This window comes from Tachysurus fulvidraco, chromosome 25, assembly GCF_022655615.1.
Source record: "Tachysurus fulvidraco isolate hzauxx_2018 chromosome 25, HZAU_PFXX_2.0, whole genome shotgun sequence".
Classification (NCBI taxonomy): domain Eukaryota; kingdom Metazoa; phylum Chordata; class Actinopteri; order Siluriformes; family Bagridae; genus Tachysurus; species Tachysurus fulvidraco.
The window spans coordinates 9600277-9619912 of NC_062542.1; the positions used below are offsets into that span (position 1 = coordinate 9600277).

The following is a 19636-nucleotide window of genomic DNA, read 5'->3' on the forward strand; positions in this document are numbered from 1 at the left end:
ATCTGCTTGGTAAAAAGACATTTCAGAATAAATGTTACAGATAAACAATAATCAATAATAAAATGATTTAAATTATTTGTCTTATTATTATGAAACTATCTTCAGGTGTACCCTATTACTGTACCTCACACAAATACACTGACTGCAGGCAGCTGGGAACATAGAATGCTCCACTTATGACATGCACAGTTCATTTGTGTGGTTGCTATGGTAATTGGACCACAATGAGTGTGCCTCAGAGCTTGCTTTCAATAGGTAGTTGAGGTGAAGGGAGTGTTGCTTTAGTGAATTTAGGAACTTAGTAAAACTCAAGTAAGAGGTTTTATTTTACTGGGGCAGCAGAAAAATGGATCTAGTGATGTCCCTGATGGGAACACTGATCCAGATGCCAGAACTACTGCAGACCTTTAATGATAGAGCAGGATTTCACCATGTACCGTACCACTGCAGATTTATGGGATTTCACATCAGACCTAAGGTGATGTAAGGGGAAATTGGTTGGACTACTGATTTGGAAGATTGTGATTTTAAATCCCAGGCAACCAATCTGCCACTGCTGGGCTCCTGAGCAAGGCCATTAACTCTTAACTGCTTAGTTGTATAAATGTGATAAATGTAATTTACTCTGTTCCTGCTCTTTTAAATGGGACACCGATAATGAGGAGTGGTATCAGTGGCATGAATGCTGTTTTTTTGGGGAAACATACCCCAGCACCCATGCCTGTCCAGATGAACCGACCAATCAGCTTCTCCAAAGTGTATCTGGCTGCCAGCTGGGTCTTCATCCAGGACACCACTAGTTCACATGGTTGACCATGTCACGCTGTATGGTGGTACAAAAGGCCCTTTCAAATTAGTAAATTGGTTGCAGGAAGGTTTTAGATCGGATCTAGTTTTTCACTATTTGTATCCTGTCCCTGGATATCATGACAATGGCCTTATGGCTACAGAGGGTGGCATCTAATCTTGGGTTCTAGTTCTGAATCTTCATCACAGACATCGCCATAAAAGCACAAGACCAACACAGTCACTGTGCAGGGCACAACATGATTATCAGGGTATGTTTACTCTGGGAGGTCTGCTTGGGTTGGTTGATATGGTCTCATCATGGATGGGTTTCAATGTGGGGCAGAGATCCTGTTGCTAATGTTTGTTGAAGCCCTGTGGATGTCTCCTGCGTTCTATTACCTCCAACATGTTTCCTCAGAGTCCAACAGTGATTTACGATCCTTTACAGAGTGGATGCGTTGCTCCCTCTAACCAGTGACACCATTCCTCCAGGGGCAGTTTCATAGTTTCTTGATTATTATTATTTTTTAAATATATCTGTGTGCTATATTACCTTGGTATCAGTAGTTTGCTACAAAGTGAACCAGTGTCAATGTATTGGTACATTCCTCTGGACCTGGGCACAATAAACCTGAAATTGCACTGACCTACTGTATCAGTTACTCAGGAGCTCTTGGTTGCACAATTCCACTTGGCTGCAAACTGTTTCAGAAATCACATTATTTTCTGTCCACTGACACCCAAACGTGGATCGGCTCCTTACTGAACCTGGGTCCTCTTAATGTTTCTTCCTCAGATCATCTCAGAGTTTTTCATTGCCACCATCACCTCAGGCTTGCTCATTAAGAATAGATCTTAAAAATAAATACTAATTTAATTTTAGAAATTTTATTCTGTTTCTAGTTTAAATGCTGCATTAATAAAATGGCAGTTATTAAAAGTACTATACAAATAAATCGAATTGAATTGAATGGTCAAAATGGAGTTATTGAAAGAGCTCCACAAAGTGATTACATGACAACAGATTTTCACCTCCTTGGAACCATACCACTATAGTGCAAGCCAGGACTTTTCCCATTAGAATGGTCACAACATCTGATCTTCGTGTTTTATAAACCCAGCTGTTTTTTGTGTCGCAGTTTTCCTGCACTTAAAAAGCAAAATAACAAGAGAAAATCCTGTAGAATGTTGAGTTAGTGAATTTAAAGGTACAGGGCATTTAAATGGGATTTAAACTTTATTTTGTTCCAACAGCAATTGTGCAAAATAGGCTCCCAACTTCACATATTTTGAAGCATAATCCAATAGTATGGCAGTAAATTAGTGTGTCAGGAATGATCCATTAATATGGCCAATAGACTTATTTGCAAGTCTCTCACAGACACAGGAAGTCAGAGACAATAGGCAGAAGTTTCTTTTTTTCTCTTGGAATATGATTTATAATCCTGAAACCCCAAAGATAAGAGCAAATCTAGTGTCACTTGTTTTGTGGTCTTTTTCTTCTAATTATGTGGATATTGGTCACTCAGTGATGATCCTTATACAGTTGGAGTCTACAGAATCTCAGACTACAAGGTTGTGTGTGTCATGTAATGGATGATTACAGGAGTTAGATTTCGTATGTACAACATGTTAGGACGTTTTTCGGTCTGTCCATTTAACTGCTTGGTGTTGGAATTCTGTTTATGTACAGTAGGATGTTTGTATAGATGCCATGTTTTGCAAGTTAAAATTTGCTTACTTCCTTCTCTGCTGCTTCTGACACTTTGACTTGTTCTGCTCTTTGCTTTCATTCTTGAGGATGACATAGATGCTAGTAGGGAGTGTGTCATAAAATGAATGCATCTACTTCAACAAGGATCCTGACAATCTGGTGTAGGTGTATATGGTGAGTACAAAAACAGGCAGTGCCATAGTAAAAAAAATCACTTTGTTCAAAACTGAAAAAGTAACTCCTTAAATAAATTATTTTCATTTTATCAGGGCATGACTGAAACCAACAAACTGAAGACCATAGAGGGCACAGCAGTGGGTACATATGTTGCCAGATGTCCAGCAGTGACTCTTCTTATGTGGGAGTAATTCTTGCGGGTGTGGTGTGGTACTTGAGGATCTGAAGAGTGGCCCTCGCAACAGCTATACTGTTTGACTTTTTATGCCTTAAATATGAGGTAGGAATATGAATATGCTTTAAATATAGTAAAGCATCTTTTGCACGTTTGTTGCCAAATTGTAAAATAGAAGGTTTGGTTTGGAAGGGCCAGCACTCCATGGGTGCAATGTCTTGGAAGGAGTCTTGTATTCTGTGAGTTTTCCTAGATCAGATAAATGTGGCTACTATGTGAGATTGTTCAATACTCTGGAAAAAGATTTCGGTAGATGTTGAGAGACAAAAATGTAAAGGAATCTACGAAGAAGATTCATCTTGATATAATTATTCCTAAGTATTAGAGACAAGTGGACAGCACAAATTTTTTTTAAATTTACTAAATCAACACTTGTGTTGCCTTAAGAGTCAAACATGTCCTGTGACCATTTTAAGAAAAATAAATAAATAAACAAATTAAAAACAAAAAGGTGAAAACTACAAACATGAGGAAAACATTATGGATTATTATTTTCAGTTCTATAATGTAAATTATTTTTACTGTTGATTATCTTATGTCAAAAGGCTGCTGTCCTTTCTGGCAATACAGTATATGCCAGGCAAGCCAGCAAAATGTAGCATCAAAATATGGGTGGCCTGTGATGAACAATCCAGCTATGCAAGTGGCAAGTTACAGGTAAGCTGACAGGTGAAGGCCCAGAGAAGAATCAGGGGATATGGGTTGTACTTAATGTGACAGACAGACTGAGGGGTCACAATGTCCAAAAAAGAAGAACAAGAATGTGGTACTCCTGAGTACACTGCACAAAACAGCAGAGATCAGTGATCATGAAGACAATAACCTGGCTATCATTCTGAACTACAACCACAACAAATGAGGTGTGGAAAACTTGGACAAGGTAATTGGAACTTATATCTGCAGGAGGATGACAGAAGGATGATGTGTGCTGGCCCTTGGTCATCTCTTATAACATCATTGAAGTGCCCTCATACAAAGCCTTTGTGATTTGAAGCCAGGCTGACACTGGCTGGATGCATGCCACCAGAACAAGAGGAGGGTGTTCCTGGAGCTGCTTGTAAAGTCACTTGTAACCCAAAGAAGAGATCATCTCGTTCACAGAGAAGCCTCTGCAGCACTACTGCAAGCTGTTTAGAGTCTTCTGTGAGGCTGCCAAGATGCCAATTCTGTCCCACCAAAAAGGACTGTAAAACAAACATTATATGTTCAACATCTAAAAAGTATATCTGTAAAGTCCATACTCTTGTCCTTCCCTGGTTTCAAGAAAAAAGTTTTAATGGAGTTAATGTTTGTGTCACGATAATACCTATAGTCAGAAACTAAGTATATTCAGGAGCATTGGTGTCAATTTATTTATTATTTTTTTTAAGAAAATGCTGGCCATTGGGCCTTCCTGCTTTGCACTGCATGACCAGGTTTTGCTTTTTATGATTGTGTCAGAGGAAACACAAGCTCTGCTGTATGGACCTCACCCCTGATAGGAATGTGATGATCTGTGAAATGTCAAATCAAAAAATCAAATCAAATTTTATTTGTCACATACACATACATACAGGGTATGCAGTGAAATGCTTTATGCAACTGTCCGGTAAAAGAATAAAAGGAATGCAATTTATGATAAAAAATAAACCAAAACCAAAAGGAGATAGATAAATAAAAAAGTATATACTATATAAGAAAACTATATAAAAAACTATATAAAAGATGAATAAATGTCTTCTTATCAGTATAATTGCTGGACTTTCGAAAAATATTCATCTGAGAAAATATCTTAAATGTGTCATTTTTTTCACGCTAAGGCTAGTCTGTTAGTAAAGGGACTTCAAGGTTCCAATGGGCACATTCCATTTACATAAGAGGTAATGCTAAGGTCTAAAATTACTGGAACATGATTGTTCATGATTGTGCAAAGCCTCAGTTGTACAGTAAAGGACTCCACCATAAATTAATGTAAGGTAAAGGTGTATTAATTGAATTTGAGACCATTATAAAGGCATTATTGTAATGTTGGAAGTACATTAAATTGAACTAAGAACTACTGTAACACCATAGTACAGGGCTTTTCAATTAGTTTGTCATGGGGCCCAGTTCATGAAAAGCATCCCAAATGAGGGGATGGAGAGATATTTCTTGTAATATGTGTGATGACAACAATATAGGAGCCCATATGTTGTATTGTTGCACCATAAGTAAGCTTTTTTTCCTACATTTAAACATGCTCATGTTATATTTTGAAACAGCATTACAACAACATTAGTGCATTGTAAGGCACCAAAGTAGGCTTTTTTCTTATTTAGAAATTAACTTTTTTAACTGAGACTTAAGTACACATAAGTTCACAATATGGAAAATATAATTGTTTCATGATATTTTTTGTCAAAATAAATTCTTTAAGTATTCAAACCATACTTCCATCTCAACAATTGTCAAACATTGAGGCTGCCTTCTAATGAGAGAAATCCCATGTTTTAGATTTCACAAGAGCAGTGAAATTGAGTGTAATACACATATATTGGCGCAGGAGCAGGGCTGTGAGGGATGTGTGAGAATGACGATTCCTATACGTGTAAGTAGAGCTAGGGTAGTGGAGTAAGATTATTGTTGTTCCACAGAATTTTCAGATTTTTCTGTTAAAAAAAACTACAGAAATCAAACTGAAGGAAGAGATGAACAGAAGAAATGACACTAACTAAAGTTCTCATATGTCATCGTCCTGTCAGTCATCTTGTCTCACAGGAGAGGCTCTCACGTCACTCACCTACATCAAGTGACTCCAGTTCTGTGCTGCGACTGTGGCTCGTGCTGAACGGAACAGAAGAGTGTCACATTACAACTTTAGGGACCATTGTCCGACTGACTACATGTATTATAAAGATGCCTTTTTCACACTATGCTACTTGTGGGGTCGGAACAAATTACCTTGAATTGGCCTGGCCATAGTATAACTTATTTGAAGCATGAAAAATTGCAAATGCAAAAAAGAAAAAAAGAAAAAAAAACTTCAATTATCACAATGGTGTGTAGAATTTTATATCCACTGTACTGTATTATTAATATCTATAATAATACTTTTGCAAGTGAATGAGAGTGTTTGTGTGCCCTGCGATGGGTTGGTACTCCGTCCAGGGTGTATCCTGCCTCGATGCCCGATGACGCCTGAGATAGACAGGAGGACAGTGAGGACAGTGGACGTTGCTCTTAGCAGATGGTAAAATACCTCTTGTTAAACGTTTATGAAATAGGATGAGAATATGCAAAAACAAATCTGTCATTCATTCAGTTTCTATTTACACTGTTACCTATGATATGTGTGATGTCTGTTATCACATTCACTAATAATGAATATACAGTAATTCACAAATGAGGAATATTAAATGTTTAGAATAATATTGTGTAAACTTTATATATGCAGAACTCTGGGTCTTGTTGCTGTAATTTCTATTGATAAAATATTATGTCGATGGGATTAGCACCATTCTGATGTTATTACTGCACTAAACAAACAAGGCCTTATGTAACTATTGTGGCAACTCACACACACCCTGACTGAATCATGAACACACTTTGTAATTACAAGCTTAAGTGGTTTTCAATTTTGTCTAATAATAACTTCTCTCAGTTGTGTTTGTTTCCTCCATTGGCTAACTAAAAGCACATTGCATTGTGATCCATGATGCCAAGGTTTTACAGGCCAATAAAACAATATCGGATTGTTGTATAATTATATATCCATACATTTGGTTTATATCAGGTTATTTAAGCCGGATTTATTATAAAAGGTACCTAAAATGCATTCTCCATAAAGAATAGATGGCAATAGAATGACTGTACTTAAGAGATTCAAAACTTTCAAAGAGGCACTGACAGCTTTCTTGCTGAATGTAACTGTTATTATCATGTGGAAATGTCTATGAACAAAAGCTCAGACATAATTTGTTAGACCAAACAAGAATTTGCACAAATCATGTGAGAAATTTAAGCTGTCTAAAAACAAATTTTCCTCATGGCACAACATCTGATCGACATTTTAAGACTGACCCAATTAACAGGGGGACATCTTGAAAACATCTAACTATATGTAAATAATTTGAAGTTACACTGTGTTTATTTCATAATACATGTACAGTAGTATTCTAATCGTATGAATACATAGTAAACATGCAGCATATTTCTCAAATATTGTATTTCCAACAAGTTTTGATCAGATTTAAATTAAATGAACAAAGACTTAATTATTTGGCTCTGCCTTTTGTGTGTGTGTGTGTGTGTGTGTGTGTGTGTGTGTGTGTGTGTGTGTGTGTGTGTGTGTGTGTGTGTTTTTTATATATATTTGTTGTTTCTTAGATGAAACCTGACCACACCATGAATGTTCACACCAAACCAAAGAATGTTCATTGGATTGGTGTAAATCAGACCAATTCAAGATATCAGGGAGTGTCTTCACAATGCCTGTCTGCTGGACATATGATGCACTATAATAATAAAGTGTAATTCTACAGTGATTTGGGATCCGGCCAATCATTAATCGCTATTCATCAACACCCTCCATCCTGAGACATGTTTTAGTTTCCACCTCAAGACGCGGTACAGACGAAAATCCCCGCAAATCGGCTTGCATGTATTCGGTTCGCTGTTAAGTCGAAACGCGTGACGCCGTCGCGTCTGCGTGGGAAAACAGGTTGAAAGCAGCAGCACGAGAGCAGCGGAAGTTCATCAAACCAAAACACGTCCGGGAGACAGGAATTTTTTTATCTGCAGACTTGTTTAGCATCCGGCGCCCGTTCATCCTGCGTAAGTTATTTAGGTTGCTTCTGATGACTGGGACACCCGTGTATGATGGGGTGCTTGAATTAATTAGGAAGAAAAGTTTAAGATGCAGATACACGCTCGATTGTGGGAGACAGAATTGTAGAACGTGGCACTATCAGGACACAAAAGGCGAAACGCACCGCATGCGCCGACAAATGCGGAACCGCCAGGATTACTAGTGGTTATTTTTGATGAACGGTTTATGAGCAGGTGTCAGAATAAACTGTCATTTTACTGACTAGTGTTAAAACTGACTATGTTGATGGTCAAAGTGTGAAATCTGTGTTTGCACCGCGGAAACGGGAGAGAAACAGGATCATGCAGCTTAACGCATCTCAGGCTGTGCAGGCAGGTGCGGTTACACTGCAGCATTACTGTAGGTTTATAAAATCAGGTTCTTTGTGTTTTCTTTGTATTATGCTGGTCAAATTAACATTTCTTCCCCCCCCCCCCAATTACTTTTGAAGGCATGGATGTATTAAAGCGATTGTAGACTACTTAGGCCAGTTCAGAATCCTTCCTGAATGTCATATTAATCCCGTTACTATAGATACCAGCAGGGTCATGTGCACTGGAACATCATGGGTTTGATATTTACTAAAAATCTATCTGACAGTTATAATAAGTTATTTTTGAATGTTTGAATGTCGAACACCACAGACGTCATTTATGGACTTATGGAGTGCATTAATAGAAAGATAGGCATGTCGCTGAATCTAATCTATAGTGAAGGCAATTCTGATCGAGCTTGACTTTGAATGCATATGTGCAAGAGTGTGTGTGCGTGCGTGTGTGTGTGTGTGTGTGTGTGTGTGTGTGTGTGTGTGTGTGTGTGTTCAGGAACATATAGATTTTGTACTGATTACATATAAATGGCTGCTTTCCAATATTTATTCAATTAAAGATTTTGTTTTTATTAAATTAAATTTAAAAAAAAGGAAAGAAAAGAAATAATAAAAACAGCTTTGTTATATCTGCTGTGACATTACATACTTTCCCTTATCCATCAATGATCGCCAAAGCATTTATTATCATATGATTGTTTGAATAAAACAAATTACCCAGGGCAATAACAGACACAAAATAACAAAATTAACACAAACTGTAAGTTTTTAAAACTTATGTGCATAATTTATTTTGCTATTTTAAATTGTCACTCTAGTGCAGGTCAGGGAACATAATTTTTTTTTTAGAATGAAAACTGTCAGCTGTAAACGGTAGGAAATGTGGAAACTAACCAAAACCAGTGGAAATGAAGGCAGCTCAGTGTTGATTTGACTTGCCAAATAAGTGACCTCATAATTCTAATCCAGATAATTTCATATAAATTTGAAGTGCAATGGCCTTAAATGCTGAACAAACCATTGATAAATTTGCCCATCAACCACAACTGCTGCCACATTGTCCTGATTTGAGACTTCAAATAGTAAGTTGTGTTATTTGGTACCAAAAAAAAGGTGTTTTTAAGTATACTGGTGCATCTCAATAAATTAGAATGTCATGGAAAAGTTCATTTATTTCTGTAATTCAACTCAAGGGCCTTCACACACAGACGTGTCAAGGATTTTGGCTACAGTTGTTTTTTTTTCTTAAGCCACTCCTGAACTACAGACAACATCAGAGGTGTCTTAGCTGGGCTAAGGTGAACAAGAACAGGACTGTTGCAGAGTGGTCCTGCAGCTGTTTGAAAATAATTTTTGTTGAACAGCTTTTTAAAGATGCTGATTTCATTTCCCAGCAGGTTTTGGCACCTGCCCACACTGCCAAAAGCACCAAATGTTGGTTAAATGACTATGGTGTTGGTGTGCTTGACTGGCCAGCAAACTCACCAGAACTGAACCCCGTAGAGAATTTATGGGGTATTGTCAAGAGGAAAATGAGAAACAAGAGAAAGGAGCCCCTACCAAGTATTGAGTACATATACAGAAAATTAACATACTTTCCAGAAGGCCAACAATTCACTAAAAATAAATTTTATTGGTCTTATGAAGTATTAAGATTTTTTGTGAATTGGTGTGTTTTTGTTAAATGTGAGCCAAAATGATCACAATTAAAAGTACAAAAGACTTAAACTACTTTAGTCTGTGTGTACTGAATTTATATAATACACAAGTTTCACTATTTGAGTTGAATTATTAAAATAAATGAACTTTTAATTTACTGAGATGTACCTGTATATGCAACATCATTGGAAGATTGTTTAATTTGGTCATTTGAATGGTTCTTAAATTTCAAAAAACTATGAAAAAAATAAGTTGCACTGTCCTGGTGGTTTAAGACTAAAAATAGTAACTGGTAACTATTATTAATCAGTGTGTGGTAAATATAACCCTAGTGCTATAGGTTTTTGTTGTATTGCTATTGACTGAAATTCTGAAGTCTATAATATGTCTAAAAAGTTTTAGGCAGGTGTGAAAAAATGCTGTAAACAAAGACTGCTTTCAGAAATATAAATAATGAGTGTTTATTTCTGTCAACTTACAAAATGCAAAGTGAGCAAACGAAACAAAAATCTAAATCAAATCAATAATCGGTGTTATTTTTTTGCCTGCAAATCAGCATGAAGTGATGGCATGGCCCCCACAGAGCCCTGATCACTACATCATCGAGTGTGTCTGAGATTACATGAAGAGACAGAAGGATGTGAGAAAGCCTACATCCACAGAAGATCTGTGGTTAGTTCTCCAAGATGTTTGGAACAACCTACCAGCCGAGTTTCTTCAGAAACTGTGTGCAAGTGTGGGCAAAGGGTGGTCACACCAAATATTGATTTGATTTAGATTTCTCCACTTCCATTGTCGACGCGGCTGCTCGGAGCTGTGAACGTAAGGTCTCCGGTGCCTGTCGTGGCGGCAACCCCCGAACCCGGTGGTGGACCCCGGATGTAAGGGATGCCGTCAAGCTGAAGAAGGAGTCCTATCGAGCCTGGTTGGCTCGGGGGACTCCGGAGGCAGCTGAGAGTTACCGGAGGGCCAAGCGAGCTTCAGCCCGGGTGGTTGCGGAGGCAAAAACTCGGGTATGGGAGGAGTTTGGTGAGGCCATGGAGAAGGATTATCGGTCGGCCACGAAGAAATTCTGGCAAACCGTTCGGCGTCTCAGGAGGGGGAAGCAGTGCCCTGCTCACACTGTTTAATCTGCTGACTTCGACTGGGGACATTCTCGGACGGTGGAAGGATTCGAGGTTCGAGGTTCTCCTCGACTTCGAGTTTATCCTCAACCCCACCGAAATATCTTCCACTGAGGAAGCAGAGGCCAAGGACTCAGTTGTGGACTCGTCGATCCCCCAAGCTGAGGTCACTGAGGTAGTTGAGAAGCTCCTCAGTGGCAAGGCACCAGGGTGGATGAGATCCGCCCTGAGTACCTCAAGTCTCTGGCTGTTGTGGGGCTGTCTTGGTTGACACGCCTTTGCAACATCGCGTGGCAGTTGGGGACAATGCCTTTGGACTGGCAGACTGGGGTGGTGGTCCCTTAGTTTAAGAAGGGGGACCGGATGGTGTGTTCCAACTACAGGGGTATCACACTCCTCAGCCTCCCCGGAAAAGTCTACGCCAGGGTACTGGAGAGGAGAATTCGGCCGATGGTTGAAATTCGGATGCAGGAGGAACAATGCGGGTTTCGTCCCGGTCGTGGAACACTGGACCATCTCTATACCCTCGCCAGGATTCTGGAGGGTTCATGGGAGTTTGCCCAACCAGTCCACATGTGCTTTGTGGCTCTGGAGAAGGCATTCGACTGTGTCCCTCGTGGTGACCTGTGGGGGGTGCTCTGGGAGTATGGGGTCCGGGGCCCTCTGCCAAGGGCTGTCCGGTCCCTATATGACAGGAGCAGGAGTTTGGTTCACATTGCCGGCAGTAAGTCAGACTTGTTCCCGGTGCATGTTGGACTCCGGCAGGGCTGCCCTTTGTCACCGGTCCTGTTCATTATTTATATGGACAGGATTTCCTGGCGCAGTCGGGGGCCGGAGGGAGTTCGGTTTGGGGACCACATGATTTTGTCTCTGCTTTTTGCAGATGATGTTGTCCTGTTGTCTTCTTCAAATGAGGACCTCCAGCATGCACTGGGATGGTTTGCAGCCAAGTGTGAAGCAGCGGGGATGAGAATCAGCACCTCCAAATCCGAGGCCATGGTTCTCAGCCAGAAAAGGGTGGCTTATCCCCCTCAGGTTGGTGGAGAGCTCCTGCCTCAAGTGGAGGAGTTTAAGTATCTTGGGGTCTTGTTCACGAGTGAGGGAAGGATGGAGCGGGAGATCAACAGGCGGATTGGTGTATCTTCTGCAGTGATGCGGTCAATATACCGGTCTGTTGTGGTGAAGAAAGAGCTGAGCCGCAAGGCGAAGCTCTCTATTTACCAGTTGATCTACATTCCTATCTTCACCTATGTTCATGAGCTTTGGGTCATGACCGAAAGGACAAGATCCCGGATACAGGTGGCCGAAATGAGTTTCCTCCGCAGGGTGGCTGGGCGCTCCCTTAGAGATAGGGTGAGGAGCTCGGTCAGACGGGAGGAGCTCAGAGTAGAGCCGCTGTTCCTCCACATCGAGAGGAGTCAGCTGAGGTGGCTCGGGCATCTGTTCCGGATGCCTCCTGGACGCCTTCCTGGGGAAGTCCAACCGGGAGGAGGCCCCAGGGAAGACCTAGGACACGCTGGAGGGACTATGTCTCTCGGCTGGCCTGGGAACGCCTCGGTATTCACCCGGAAGAGCTGGAGGAAGTGTCTGGGGGGAGAGGGAAGTCTGGGCATCCCTGCTTAGACTGCTGCCCCCGCGGTAGAAAATGGATGGATGGATGGATGGATTTAGATTTCTCTTTTGTTCATTCACTGCATTTTGTTCATTTTTGAAAATAAATGTTTAACACTTCCATTTTTTAAAGCATTCTTTGTTTACAGCATTTTTTTCACACCTGCCTAAAATCTTTGCACAGTACTGTATATATATTAAAACCATAAGCCCAAGGCCTATTTTGCAAATATTATTTGTAATGACTCAGATCCCCCTTTAAATAAACTGGCATGTAATCACCACCTGCGTTTAAATTTCTCTGGCACCACCCCTGGTTGGGCCCTTGAACAGACCCTCACTGCTCGGGGTATGTTTGGCTCTCATGGCTGACCCTGTGCTTTGACCCTAACTTCCAAAGTTGTCATATGTGAAGAAAGAATTTCACTGTGTTGTAATGCATATGTGACAAAATAAAGGCTTCTATTCTAGAGTAATATAAAATAAAATATAAAAAGCCAGCATAGCACAACAACCTTGTTGTTCAAAATAATGGTAGTCATATGGTTATGTTTTTGCTAATGTAGGTCTAAGCACAATTTATGTGGAGTGTGTAAATAAACAAATTAGAAGAGATAAGCAAGCATTCTTTTAGCAGTTAACAAACTAACATAATTTACAAAATCTGTGCCAAGTAAATTAGAACCTTATTCAGTTAAATCCAAATTCACATACTTCTCCTTAACACAGTGATAAGTATTAGCCTGGTAGTGATCTCCTTTCAGTCTTTACTGGTCTGACTGCAAGTCATGGTTTTTATTGAAGAGCATGCTCCTATATGTCCTCCATATCCCATTTTTAAGAATTCCTGTTTGTAATAATGCTAATGATTCAAATTAATAAGGTTCAGTAAAGCATATTTTCAGACATATATTCTGCAGTCTAACTTATCAGAAAATCAGAAAGATTTTACTGCGGTACATGAACATTTATTCATGTTCCAATATAGGATTGCCTATATTGCCCATAGTTGCGAATGTGTCAATGTGTGCATGGCATCTTAAGATCAACAGGTGTCCCATTCAAGGTTTGTTTCTGCCTCTTGCACATTCTCAGATGTTTTCACACTCCCTTGTCTGAAGATTCTGTGCTGTGCACCAAAAAGGGTTAGATGTTTTAAAATTAGCTTGAAGTACCAAAAGTATTAAATATAAGTATTAAGTATTTAAACTGTTGATTTTTGGATGAGCAGGTATTGCTGTGATGTTATGTTAAAATAAACAAAAAAGTTATGTTAAGATAAACTTACCTGGCATGTTTAGCTGTTTGTAGTGGTTAATGAAGTCTAGTCACTTTACTTGAAAAATGCCATCTGGTTGACATTTCCCTTACAGAAGAGCTGATATGTACTGTAGAGCGAGTTAGTGTAATTTGAATTTTTTTACTTTCAGACTGTCCTTCATTGAAAATATATGTTTTGACAATGTCTACTCTCACCATAAATACATTTACCTTGAGCTATATAAAACACACTAAGAATAAATTAGGGTCTTTGTCATTTGTAGTCTGTTTGCTTAGCTTTAGTTGTTTTGTGAACCTTTCTTTTAAGTAATGAGAATGCAGGTTTAATGGGAGTTTATTTGAAGATCCTTGTCTTTGAAATCCACTGTGTGTGATTTGGCTAACAGAATGGTGTAGCCAGGTATAAAATGAATGAAAACATCCCCCCCACCATCTTGCACTTCTGATTTCGTATAAAATGCCTATCTGTGCAAACTGTCAATGAGAATGTTTTGTAGATTTCTAAATTCATTCTGCTCATGAGTTGCAGACATGCAAGCCCAAGCCATGCCACTACCTCACTGTGCTTGACTGATGAGCTTGTTTGCTTGCATCAGGAACTGTTCCTTTCTTCATAATTCTGCTTTTCCTTTACTTTGTTAAAGGTTAATTTTTGTTCCAGAGATTTTGTGACTGATCTTTGAATTTTTTTTGCATATTCCACTCTGGCCTTACAATTCTTATTACTCATGCGTGATTCTGGCCTCTATATTACTCCTCTCAAAGTTTTCTTTGAATGGTGGATTGTGATTACCTAGATCTGCTAATATACAGCAAAGCACAGGAGTTGGGTTTTACTCTGTTTACCTCTCATTTGCGGAGCTTTTTGCACAGCGTTGTCTCTATATCACCCAACCTTCTATTGACTACTGTGGGAAAGCACTGTGAAAGCACAATGGTCAATTGTTTCCCTTGATGCCCCAAAGGAAAGCTGTTTACTTTTGAGCTTATTACAGTAGTTGAATTGCCAACAACACTAATTTTCCTGCCGGACAGTTTTTTCTGTTTTTAATATTTAGACTAAAAAGTGAGTTGCTACATATTGCTAGGATGCTTAAGCATCCTTTTCCCGATCATAACAAGATACTCTTCTCGGTTCATTTAATAAAATGAATCATGCTCTAAGACTTATAGAGCTTGACCATTGTCTGAGCACTATCGAAGCTGATACCAGCACTATGTGCTTACTGCCTTTGACATTTTACACAGGTGGTGCCTGATATTGCTTATAAGCCTTAAATTAAACCTTATATTGTATAATATAAACTTTCATATTTTATTATTAAATTAAAATGTACATTGTGTTAGATTCTAGGCTACAAAATTAAAATGGATTCATGCAAATTCGGAATAAGCACCTATGCACCCATGTCTACTATATAAGAATCTGCACCCCTAAGGAATTTAGTACATCAGCAAAAGCATTAATCTTTTTGATGCCATTCAGCTGAGCTAGCATTTTGTTGAGCTCTAAGCAGTGTTTTGCTGAGCTCTAAGCAGTCACAGTATTTAAAAACAGTAATTCTGAGACAAAGGCATGAACAAAATACACCATGTACACTTGAATGGTAAGTTTATATATAGTCAGGGAGATGTTTGACATAAATTTATTTAAATTCCTTTAAATTGCTGTACTGATTAATGAACACAGGAAAAAAATTAGTGCGTTTAATCAATTGCTCCAATACAAACTGTACTGACTGAAGAAAAAAATATCAAATTACTGTAGGTGAAAAAAATGTTTAGTTTAAATTATGACTGGTGAGACCATTGCACCATATATGAAGTAGACAGTTCACACCAGATCAGTGAGCTAAATCAAAAGGATAGCAGAAGACTGGCCTTTTAGGTGGCCAATATCCATTCCACTGGAGAAGGTGCTACTCTCTTTTATTCCATTATAGAATCTAGTCTCTGAAGAGGCCTAGTTAACTGGTGACAATCCAGAACCAAGATCAGGAAGTAGGCACAGAGGTTAATTCACCATCTGATAATTGCAATGAGTTAACACCCATGCCCCACAATATTGAGACTGCTAAACAAGAATGTAGAAATAATTTTTTTTTAAGTAACCTGATGAACATAAAATTAGATGCACAGCCAGCACATTTAATCTGAAGCCATATCTCCTACATGAAAATCACTTTAATAAAATTATTACTAATCAGTTGTTTAATGTACTATATGTAAAAGAAACATGAATTAAGCTAAATGTGTATATATTACTTAATGAAGCAAGTCATTAAATACATCAGCCTTAAATACTGTATATCAGCCTTAAATACACCAGTCTAACTGGCAGATGATGAGGTGTTGCGCATATTTATAATAATAATAATTTAGGCATTACACAAAAACCTAGACATAAATTTAAGGCATTCGAACTTTAATATACTAACAAAAAATTATGTAGCTACCAATAAAAGTCTACTGAGTTTATTCTGCTGATTATTATTAAAGAATTCGGAATTCTCCCTATTTTGAATTCTAATATGAATTTGCAGATTGAATCTCAAATCTAATTAAAAATATAATCTCAAAGCATTTTAGGAGACTTCAATATTCATTTTGATAATCAAAAAGACCCTCTGTGATCAGCAGCATACCAGATTCAGTAGTGGTTAATCAGAACGGAATAGGACCCATTCATAATTGTGATCACACTCTTGTTCTAATACTAACATTCAGATTAATCTGAAATACTTATCTTATTTAAAATGTATAATTGTCCTAACATCTGATCTGATCAAACATCAACATCAGCTACTATAGAGAGGTTTGTCAACAGATTCATTATCACACATGATTGGCTTAACATCTCCTCCCACATAAAATTGATCAGGTGAATGTATACTTGGAGTCAATGTTCTGCTGACCTTTAAGCAATGTATCTGTGCTTAAATTAGAGAGCTAAAAAAGCACCCTGCTGGTAGGTCATTGTATCTCTGCTCTTTAACTAAATATAACGAAAATATAATCCTCGATTCTTATTTAATACTGTAACAAAGTTAGCTTAGAATAAGTCCACTATAGAAACATGCACACCATCAATATATGAAAGTATCAGGCAATAAATTTGACAGCTGACCATGTAGATAATAATATTTATCAGATAATTCTTTATAATGTTTTACTCCCCATCAAAATACTTAATTTCACTAATTTCCCCTTCATAATCATCAAATTTTGTACTAGATCCCTTACCTACAGGTTTCTACAAACAAATAAACCCAGAAGCAATCAAACCTCTTCTAAAAATAGTCAATTCTTCCCAAATCTTTTAAACCAGCAGTAATAAACTTAGAAATAGAAAAGGTTGTAACCCAGCAGTTATGCACATATCCTCTTTGAAAATGTATTGGTCAGGAATTAGGCCTTCATATCACATGGACTGTACTAGTTAAAGTGGTAAATTTCCTACTCCTGGTCTGTGACCTGTGTTGCTTTGTTGATTATGTTGAATTTTTTGATAATACTATTCCCTTTGGTAGGCCTGAAAATGCTGTTGGAGCATACTGTACACTCCACTAATGTGTTATCTTTGACGGATTGTTATGTAGATGTAATGTAGATGTAAATGGTGACTTCTTTACACACTTCTCACTTCTTTTAGACTGATTACTATTTTATTATATAACCTACTGTTCAATTACTGTAATGTCTTACTGTCTGTGTGTCCCTGTAGGTGCATTAAGCTCTAGTTGAAAATGTTCCAGCTAGAACGAAAAGATATGGTATACCTTAAACCAGAACTCATTTCCTTTATCTCATCCACATTATCCAATTCAAATTCTTTTTTTCATTACATAGGCTTCTCTTCAAATTTCACAACATTTATAAAACACTACTACAGACCCATAAAGTGACTTATTGTGCATAACTGAAGGTGACTGACTTCTGCATTCCCTTTACTCAGGCTTGTTGTCAGTGGATGACTGGCTGCTTTATGTATCAGGGTAGACTCATGTCTGTGTCACTTTCTAAATCTTACGTTGCGTTATGTGTTTTTTGCCCAGTTATAAATTATTTTATAATCACAATGTCTAAATTCCTACATTTATAATTCATTCCTAATTCATATTTTGAATTTATATATTTCTCTAAAGCTGCTCTGTGACAGTGTCCATTGTAAAAGCCACTATACAAATAAAATGCAACTAAACTGCATAATGTCCCTGTGTACAAAGTGGGCCCTTCAAGCATGGTTTGCCAACTTAAGTGTCTGCACAGACCCAGAGCTTAATCTAACCACCTCAACCTGAACTTTATGATAAACTGGAATGCAGGCCTCCTTATCATCAGTGCCTGAACTGCACCTGGTTGCACAGATGCACTTTATGTAGCTAGGACTACTTACTATGTGCTTAGCCCTGTCTTTGTTTTATGTAGCACCATGATCCTGGAGAAACGTTATCTCATTTCACTGTGTACTGGTTATATATATAGCTATATATGGTTGAAATGACAATAAAAGCTACTTGACTTGAACTCACTAGTGGTTCTGTGACCGAATAGGCTCTGACATAATCCAATAATATGTAAAAGCCTATCGGGAATAAATCTGGGTTAGATTTGATGGTTAGATGTCCACAAATCTTTGGCCATATAGGGTATGTGATCTATATTATAACATTGCCTACAATATATCTACTAAACTGATAAATTTACATTTGAAAATCTTTTTTTTAAGGAAGGCTTTGCTCCATAATCTGCCTACTAATATTGGTGACCCTGCTTGACATTTGACCTGGCTTCAGTGATGGGACGGAAATTGGACCTTTCAGGACTGACAGAAGATGAGGCACAACATGTGCTCAGAGTGGTACGGAGAGATATGAAACTGCGCAAAAAAGAGGAGAATCGCCTAAGGTAATGTGTTGGAGTGTGTGTTTGTTTATTTGAGTGCTTCTGTGTATTCTGTAAATTCTATAAATCTCTAAAAACTTATTCTATAAGTTTAATCTTAAAGTGTGTCTAAAACAGAAGGCACTTGCCTTCCTTTTTTTTGTCTCATATCAGTTATATTACAAGGTATATCTAGACAGTGTTTACAAGCCAGTGGAGTTTTTGAAGTTTAAGTTTGAACCTGGTAGGCCAGATAAAATTGTATTACTGTAATTGATGCAAGAGGTGACCGGAGCATGTGTAAAAATTGTAGCAGCTTTCGGAGTAGGTATGGGCACAGATGAGCAATGCTGGATATGCTGTTAATACTATCAAAGATGACCCTCATGTTTCTAACCTGGGCAGAGGGAGAATCTAAGGAACCATCACTGTAAACTAAGAGACTGTTGGATTTGGACAGGGTGGATTTTAAACTTATAAGGAAAATCTCAGTCTTAGCAATGTTAAGTTTGAGAAAGTTGGAGTAAAAACAACAGTTTATTTAACTTAATTGTCCGAGTTTGTGTACATATATTAAGAACAGAAGATGGCCCAAGACAAAACTTACTAACAGGGAATGACTGAGAACTGATGTTTTTTAACTGAACAAACTGAGTACAGTCAGAAAGGTGGGAAGTGAATAAAGCCAAAGCTGTACCAATAATGCCAATAGGAGCTAAGAATTGAAGCGGCTGTTTTAATAGAAGATGGAACAAAGCCAAAAAGGAGAGAGGAGTGAATAACAGGTGTTATGAAAAAGAGAGTGCCGGCAGCTTTTTCAGGTGAGTTGGTAAAGGATCAAGCTGATGTGGAAGATTTAGATTTATGAACATAATTTAAGATTTCAGATACAGTGGGAAGTTTAAAGGAAGAGAGAACAGTGAGAGGAAAATCAGCAGGCACACAGTGGAAGTGGAATCTATTAGATTAAGAAGCAAACTGCTGATGAATATTAATAGTTGTTTTATTG

At 38.2% G+C, this 19636-nt stretch overlaps 1 protein-coding gene across 2 annotated transcripts in view; it reads left to right on the forward strand.

Moving 5' to 3' along the window:
• Positions 1 to 7498: 7498 nt before the first annotated feature.
• Positions 7499 to 19636, forward strand: part of myripb (myosin VIIA and Rab interacting protein b) — an 81876-nt gene continuing 69738 nt past the window's right edge. The window contains exons 1-2 of one of the 2 annotated variants that reach the window (XM_047808804.1): positions 7499 to 7706; positions 18473 to 18651. In XM_047808804.1, the coding sequence (XP_047664760.1) occupies positions 18542 to 18651 (110 nt within the window). In that variant the 5' untranslated portion in view covers positions 7499 to 7706; positions 18473 to 18541. The remainder of the gene's footprint in view (positions 7707 to 18472; positions 18652 to 19636) is intronic. The other variant, XM_027173048.2, reaches the window with a different exon arrangement.